The following is an 8,541-nucleotide window of genomic DNA, read 5'->3' as shown; positions in this document are numbered from 1 at the left end:
CTGATTGGAAGACTTGGACACGTAGCCATATTTTCCGGAGTATAAGACGACCCCCTAATTTCACAGTTAAAACATAGGTTTAGGCCTATATTCGCTGTATAAGACTACCCCCCACTTCCAAGGCAACACCAGTTCTTTTTCTAATAGACCGCCTCTCTGACTCTGGCCAATCTGAGCAGCCTTTTTACCAGAACACAGTGTCGTCTTATACGCCGGAAAATACAGTAATCTTGCTGAGGCCTAACACTAAGCAGTTTCACAAACACACAGCAAGTCTGCAGAATTATAAGGTACGAGTGAACCCAAACTGCACTGAACACTTTCATGGCCGGGAAAAAGGAAGTCAAAGGCTGTTTTTAGGGCAATGCAATAGTTACAGCGTCATTTCCTCAGGTGCAGCATGATTTTCTATGTGTAGTGGCACTTAAGTATTACACAGTAAATACTGAAAGAACCCAGAATTTTTGGATGTGCAAAAGCAATTATCACATTATTAATACAAAAGTTGCTAAGCTACAGGATTATAATACCACTATTTGGGTTGTTGAGACCACTTAAAATTTTCAATTCACTTCCAACACACGGCTTCCTGGCTGTGCCCGCCCCTCAGTCAGACCAGTCATTTTCGTCCAGCTCCGAGTCGTCGTCGGAGTCGCTGTACTCCACGGCAATGCGTCTGGACAGGATCGTGGCCACGTCATTCCCGACCGGCTCGCGCTTGGCTTCTTGCTCACGCTGCTCTTGTACTTTTTTTAGCTGAATTCCTAGAAGACACAACACATAGTTTAGAATTAAATCCTTTTGCTTGCTCCAAATTAAGGAAAAACAAACTGGTAAGTCTACTTGACTTTTTTTCTTCTATTGACACTAAGGATAAAAACAGTTTTGGAAATTTGAAGGGAGAAAAGCTTGGGAAATAGAAGTTTCATGACTTAAAAAAAGAATGTACATACTGTAATTATTTTTACAGCAAAGTAATGGGTGGACGGACACCTTTACAGAAAACCCATGAGCTGCACTGTCCGACACCCCGCCTGACTGTGCACCAGCAAACACTAGGCATTTCTATCATTACAGAACACTTCCCACACAGGCTTGGACAGCTCTTTGCTAACCTGTTGAGGTAACTGAGAAAACTTTGCTTAACAATTATTGTTAAAAATGGATATAAAATAAAACCATCTGCTCTCTTACCTAGTAACGAAATGGATCATGTGATGACTTAATGTGTGAATTCTTTAACTTTTCCTTTTGAATTTCAGATTTATAGAGTAACAGTACACTAGTATCAAAACGTTCCCATATGACATACATTCAGATTCCCCAATGGGTAACATCTGATCACACTTGTTTCAGCAATCTTTATCATTGTTATTAATACACAGATACTTTTTTTACTGGACAATTTAAAAATAAGTGGCATATAATTTACTATTTTGCCCTTTACCCCTAAACTACTTCATGTGTAATTCCTAAAAAACAATTATTAAATTCAGAATATAAGCATAGATACAATGCTACCATTCAGTCTATAAATTTTATTTAAATTTTGTCAATAGATCTAATTTAGCAAATGAAACAAGTTTCCATCAATTTTGGGATTCAATACCAATCATCTGTTAGTTGTGGTGTTTCCAATAATGATCCTTAATCTAGGCTAGGGGTGTCGAACTCAATCAGAGAAGGGGCCAAAATCTAAAATCCAGACTAAATCGCGGGCCGAATGGTTTACTGAACAGTCATAAACTGTCATTGTGATGGAAACGCAGCGGAGTGCAGTGATGACAGCGTGGTGCGGGCCTCATTGCAAGGCCTGGCGGGACGGATTTGGCCCGCGGGCCTTGTGTTTGACACATGTGATCTAGGCAGTTCTTCAGCCTTGGTGTTTTATGACCTGCAGTTTTGTAGAATGCTGTCAATATGGGCTCCTCAGAGGTTTTCTCACGGATAGATATTTGCAATTATCACTCTTCCTGGACAGGGCTCACACTGTCAAAATCAAAACACTGTCCTCTTGTGACCCCAAATTTGTTATCAACAAGGCATTAAATAGCTGTTTTTCTTAACAAAATCAAAATGCGTCAATGACATTCAAGACAGATGAGAACCCTGGGATCTGCAGGGGCCTGCCCCTGGTGCAGAGCCTGCACTGCGACCAGTGCCTGGGCAGCTCCTCAGCCTGTGAGCAGCTCAGAGTGTTTCCACTTCGGCGGTGACCCCCAAGCAGGCGGGGCTGCGAACACATGGTTCCAGCAGGGTTGACGCGGGGCTCGGCGGGAGGCCGGCGGGGGCGGCTCTGACCTGACGGAGGCGCTCTACCTTCACGGTGCATGTTCTGGGCTTTGGTGTAGGACTTCCATCTGACAAGAGTTTTGCTGCTATGTAAATGTTGCTAACTACTGGCTTAACATATCAAGCTAAAAATATGAAAAGTCTAAGGCATATTAAATATTTATAAAATATCACTAAAATGAGCTCATTTTCTTTCATTTATACTTTTACCATTAGAATAGAATGCAGACAAAATAGTCAATGTTTATTTCTAGTCAAGTAAACCTTTCCTGAATTCTTGGTTCTTTATCACATGTGCTTTCTTTGCACAGGCAAAACCACATTGCTATTTTTTAAAATGTCACATAAAGTTTCTTTAACCACATTCTAAAAACAATCTGGTGCGGCAAGCAGTCCCTTTAAGACCAGCTCTAGCTGGTTGGAGACAAAAGTCTCTCTCTGATTGGAAGATGGCCCACGTCGGGGATCCACTTACCCATTCGAATAGCAGCAAGAAGATCACTGCGAGCATCGCTTATGGGTGGTTGTGCAGTTTCTTGTCGTTTTGCCTCGGCTACGGGAGGGCCATGCATGGGGGAGGATGAGAGGGAAGAGCTTGCGCCAGGAGGGCCTGGTGGGGGTGGCGGGGGGCCCGGAGGCGGCGGGGCTGTGACCACCAGCCCAGTGGAGGGCGGGTGAGGGGATGCTGCTGGGAAGGAGGGCTGCGTGGGAATCTGGAGAGGACTGACGAAAGCAGTTTGTGCTGAAGGGATCATGGGAGGTGGAGGGGGCGGAGGTGGTCCCGAGGGGTTGTAATATTCCATGATCTGGGCTGGGATCATCCTGTTAGAGAGAAAACACAGAGTCATTTAAGCAGCAACAGAGGGTCACACCTGAGGCTCTGACATGCCTAATGGAAAGCCTCTCCCAAATACAATACATACTGTCATTTGGATTTAAGACACTGCAGGATGCAATATCCACTGCTGGGCCAGTTATTTCCACAGGTTTACATGATTCACTACGACAGAGTTTATGATCATTCACTGAAATGCATCCAAAAGATAACCACTCAAAGAGGAATTTCCTGTGAAATGCTAGGTAAGAAGAGCAACACAAATACATCCTTTACGCTGGGCATCTCAAACACATGTGGCTCACAAACTTGTCTTATAAGGGTTCTGTGGCCAGATTTGGAAAATTCTGTATTTTATATCTCATCTCCATGGAAATTCCCCAAGCCTACAATGCCCATCAGAATATAAAAAGCTTTGAAAAGTCCTACAGCCAAGAAAGCTGCTGAATTCTATTTAGTCTAAGGTTGTCCAAACCAGATGGACCCCAGATTCTCTTTTTACCTGACACCTGGAGCCTCAGAACTAACTTCGGGATTCCTGACTTAACAAGGACCAGGGAAACAGCCAGAGCTGAGTGGTCAGGGAGGATGCCCCGAAAGATGAGGGATGTATGTTTAGAAACCGGTACATGCTGCTCTGGACTGAAGAACATGTGGTTAATGGAAACACACGTTCGACTTTCCTAGGCACTGCCTCTGAGGGGTAACTCAGAGCGCCAAGGCAGCCTATGAAAACACAGGTGGGTGCCTAAATTACCAAACACCCCAAATGAGGGTCTTTCCCAGGGCCGTGTGAATGTCACTGATCAGCAGGAAACAAGGTGGGAGAATGATGAGCGGGCAGGAAGAGGTTATACAGCCAGGTGTAAGCACGGGGCTCTGCACTGCACAGTGCTCTCACTGGCGGTATGACTTCTCCCTGGTTCACCCAGGATATATACAGAAATTTCAGGATTTGGGACAGGTTCACAAAATCGGGAGTTCCATTCTTTATCAATGCCTCTGCTTAACGATCCATTCACACATACACAAATATGTGTTTTAAGGGAGTATACACATGAATACAGACACAAACCTGAGTTTTATCTGTAATAAGAAAAGGGAACAGCATAAGACTATATTTTTTAACCAATAGTTTCCACATTCAGTCATTCTGGGCTGTACTCTGGCCTCGAAAGTATGACTTTTAATTAAAATTCTTATACACACATAGCGAGATTCCATTGCATGGTGAGTAGCAATCAGAGTACAAAGAATTCCAAATTACCCATAGTCTGCTGGAGCCATGGGTGCCGAGGCCTGGGACCCCTCTGCAGCCTGTGGTGGGGGTGGCGGAGGTGGCTGCTGAGGCCTGTTCAGGGCCATGTGTCTCACCGACGCAGAGGGGGGTCGGTACTCATGCTCGGGGGCCTGGCTGGCTGGCCCAAGTGGCAGCGCGTCACCTGCTGCATATGAAGGGGTGACGGGCTGTGGGTGCAGAGAATGGTTGGGAGTGGCTGGATAAGAATAATCTGTGACATCCGATGCGTGAGACCTGGCATTCAAGAAAAGGGTGGGAGAAATTTAAGTTGAAAAGATTTCCACTAACCAGCACATAAGCATATATTTGAATAATGACATTGCCAATACACAGAAATCACACATTTATTTCCTTTACTGTAAACTAGGTCCAGCCTCATGAGAGCTTCCAAGCAACAACGTAATGACTACGTTAGCAGCGAGCCCGGTGTTACATGGAGTCAGACTCACAGCTTTAAAGTGAGCAAGTCAGACAGATGGGCATGCAGGACCAGCAGAGCCCCATTTCACACCATCTCAGCATTCGGTCTTAGGAGAAAAGGCCACGAGACAAGTCCCACTTAATTCAAAAATAGCACCGAAGACAGAGGACTTCAGTGGCCAGGAAGCTGATAGCATATCATTAGAAATTACAAAATGGCAGATAAACTGGATAAATATTAACAGTAAGAACAGAAAAAGCAAGAATGCAGTACAGTGAAAAATTGTTCTCTTAAACAGAAGAAATGTATTTAGCCAAAAATGAAAGAACATGGTGCAATATGGAAGGGCCTTCCTGCTTCCTCTGAATGCACAGTCATGGGCGAAACGCTGAAAAGGATGGAGACTGTATGTTAGCTGACGGAGCTCAGACAGACAGAAGCCTTCGTGAGGGGGCACGGGGACTTGTAAAGGTCACAGCTGCACAGAAGGGTGTTAGTAAGGCGGTCGCGCTCCTGGCCTGGTTACAGGACACGTGGTCAGTATGGGGCTGCATGTCCTCTCGTGATGGCCAAAGCGGGTGGGCAGCCTGAGGACGGCGATGCGGAGAGCAAAATGACAAACCCTCTGGGCGTTCTGTCCTCTTTCGTGCTCCCTGCCTGTTGCAGTGTCCTTGCATCACTCATAAACTCAATGCCCATTTTCCTCCTCTCCCACTCTTCTTTTCTTGTTCTGACTTTTCTCACATTTATCTGCTGGTTTCGGGTAGGATTCAGCTTGTGTTTCTCTCTCTGAAGGAAACAGGCAGACATACATGGGGATGTGGAGGAGCAGGGGAGACACCAACTGAACTTGGATCTCAGAATCAGACATTAGCTTCCCTTAACTAGAGCACCTCAGACATTAAAAAAAACAAAAAACCAAAAAAACTTTCTACATGATAAGAGACTGTTTTCCCCCTCCTAATTGCAATGTAATAATAACTAATAATTCACCTTTTCCCCCCTCTAATTGCAGTATCTATATATATAAAACCCTAATATGCAAATAGACTGGACGGTGGTACAACCGGTTGCTATGATGTACTCTGACCACCAGGGGACGAGTGCGAGTGTTGGCAGCAGGCAGCAGAGCATGGAACATGGTGGGCATTGGCTGCAACAAGTGAGCGGGGATGCCGGTTGCTGTCATCGGGGAGAGCCTGTGGTGATTCTTTGCTCCCGTGTGCCACAATCCCACCAGGCACTCACACCTGCTGCCAGCACCGGTCCCACTCGCACCCACTGCCAGTGCCAGTGGTTGGCTTCTCTACCTCCCCCTGCTCCTGAGGGACGATTGGGGCTGGCAGCCACCTCTCACACCGGCTGTTGAAGCCATGGCTTGCATCTGCTGCTGGCGCCAGTCCCAATCATCAGCAGGTGCAAGTAGGGCAGGCACCATTAACGCATGGGAGCTGCAGCGGCAGGAGCGGGGCTGCTGGCAGACAGGGGCCAGGGGCCATGGTGGGAGGAGCTGGGCAGGGGCCGGCCCTGTGCCCATTGCAGTCTCGCGGCACACAGTTCTTTTCAAGATGCACAAAATTGTGCACTGGGCCCCTAGTAAATTCTGTATTTAGGTGTGCATATGATTATATCTTTTGAACTATGCAAATTGCTGGCAAGTAAGTTAAAATGTTTTTAATGGGGGAACAACCTAGCATATTTTTATAATGTAAATACCTAAAACCCAGGAGTCCTTGGTGATATATGTTTAACTCTGTGTATGTGACTATGTCATATGCTATGTGTACAATTTCTAAAGAAAACAAAGTGATCTGGAAAAATATAGAGCGCTTCTCATGGGAGGAGGAGCCAGAAATTATGAATATTCTGGAATAATTTAGAGTGCTATCCTTATAAGTAGCTTTGTGACACAGCCAAAAGGAGTCAATAAAGAGGAGGAAAGCCAGACAGATGAGTGAATAAAGGAACAGGCAGTGAATGTCTGAATTTAAGAATTACAGCTGGAGAGTTGTGGAGGGCAGGACTGGGAGGAAGGGTGGGCAAGGCAGAGGACTGGTTTAAGAGTGAAGGCTCATTTAAAGGGGAGCCCAGTGGGCTGGAGGAGAGGTGAGAAGTGGGGTGACTGCTGGAGACAGAGACCTCCCATGCAGGAAGGAAGAAATCAGCTACAGAGACACACATCAATGTGGAGATGTGTGGACTGGTCCTGTGACTACCTGTTATAGGAGAGAGAACTGGTAGGAGTGAGATGATATGGAAACAGGAAGAAATGTAAGCAGGAGAGACTTGGTGGGAGAAGCCAGGGACTCCCAGGGTTTTGTGGGTGGAGAGGTGGGCAGAGTCAGAGCTGTAATACAGCGCCCAGAAGAGGATGAGAAACAGCACAAGGACAACTGGGCGTGGAGGTCTCACGTCTTCCAGATCACAGTGAAAGAGAGCTGTGGGGAAGAATTTAATCAATTTCCATCCTGAATTTATGCTTAAAATCAAACCACTGCTGATAATCTACAGAGAGAGCAAAAATTTATGATTAGTTTACATAAACCACTTTTTATGTACAAAATATATTACTTATATGAAGTTTTATTATATACAAGCCATAAAACTTAATATTCAAAATTTCCTCAGTTACTTAAAAGCCGTGATTCTAAATAATACTTAAAATAAGAATATAAAACATTAAAAAGTTAAAAGGCAGAAAGTATAGAGCATGATTCCAATTTTGTAAACAAAAAACATATATACCTTTACAGTAAAAAGATAAAAAGGAAAAAGTACACTAAAATGCAAACAGTGGTTTCTCTGGATAATAGGATTATGGATAATACTTGAATGTTTTCTGTAATTTCCAAATATAAAAAAATTATTTTATAATAAGAAAAAGTGGTACACTTTAGTAAAATAAAAAAAATTAAATTAATTTAAGGAATGTAATCCAAGTGCAATATTAATTATAATCTATTTATCTGGGACATGCATATAGTAAGAGGTCATGAAAAACAGTATGAGACAAAAGGAAATTCTAAAGAAATAAAACTGATTAATCAATTTGCTTTTTGAAAAATAAAAAAGTAAAGATATATCTAAAAACATAAAAATTCAGATACTAAATCATCTGAATGATTTTATTCCCAGCATGAAGCAATCTAATCTCAGATATTAGAATGAGCATCAACTATTCAACTGAGGGATTAAAAAAATCATTTTTTTTCTGTCTATACATATTGAAATAAGAGTGCAGAGTATTATAAAATAAAGTATATGTTTTGCATGAGTAAACAATACAACTAAATTAGCTGGGAAAAACGCACACAAAAAGCAAACTGACATATTGGGAGCTCTCAAATTTAAGTGCTTCTCCCACCCAAAGAACTATGTGTAGAATTGTCGACAGAAACAAACTGACATAATAGATGTACCAGTTAATAATGCGGATTTTTTTCAATAGATGGAATTATATATATGTTGAGATATATGCAATTTGATATGTATGCTATTCTGCTTTATTGACACAAGCTTCAAAACTTCATATGTCAAATTTGCTGAAGGTGTTAACATCATAGATATTTTTGCTTAAAAATGTCGAATTTTGTGCCAAAAAAAGAACATTTGTGGGAACTTTTAATTCATTACTTTATTTTGAAGAAAAAGTTATCGTATACTTGGGGAAGCTAATGGTGAACATGCTCCATC

The 8,541-nt window shown here is 43.1% G+C and overlaps 1 protein-coding gene across 3 annotated transcripts in view; it reads right to left on the bottom strand.

Moving 5' to 3' along the window:
- Positions 1-219: 219 nt before the first annotated feature.
- The window catches only part of WASF3 (WASP family member 3), a 67,052-nt gene continuing 58,730 nt past the window's right edge, over positions 220-8,541 (bottom strand). The window contains exons 6-9 of one of the 3 annotated variants that reach the window (XM_036457779.2): positions 5,471-5,637; positions 4,395-4,661; positions 2,768-3,114; positions 220-764 (exon numbers count right to left, since the gene is read on the bottom strand). In XM_036457779.2, coding sequence (XP_036313672.1) covers positions 607-764; positions 2,768-3,114; positions 4,395-4,661; positions 5,471-5,637 — 939 coding nt within the window. In that variant the 3' untranslated portion in view covers positions 220-606. The remainder of the gene's footprint in view (positions 765-2,767; positions 3,115-4,394; positions 4,662-5,470; positions 5,638-8,541) is intronic. The other 2 variants (XM_036457778.2, XM_045588463.1) reach the window with 2 other exon arrangements.

The sequence above is a fragment of the Pipistrellus kuhlii genome, unplaced genomic scaffold, assembly GCF_014108245.1.
Source record: "Pipistrellus kuhlii isolate mPipKuh1 unplaced genomic scaffold, mPipKuh1.p scaffold_m20_p_3, whole genome shotgun sequence".
NCBI classification, from domain to species: domain Eukaryota; kingdom Metazoa; phylum Chordata; class Mammalia; order Chiroptera; family Vespertilionidae; genus Pipistrellus; species Pipistrellus kuhlii.
The sequence above is the reverse complement of the archived record's forward strand: the minus strand, read 5'-3'. Positions and strand labels throughout refer to the sequence as shown.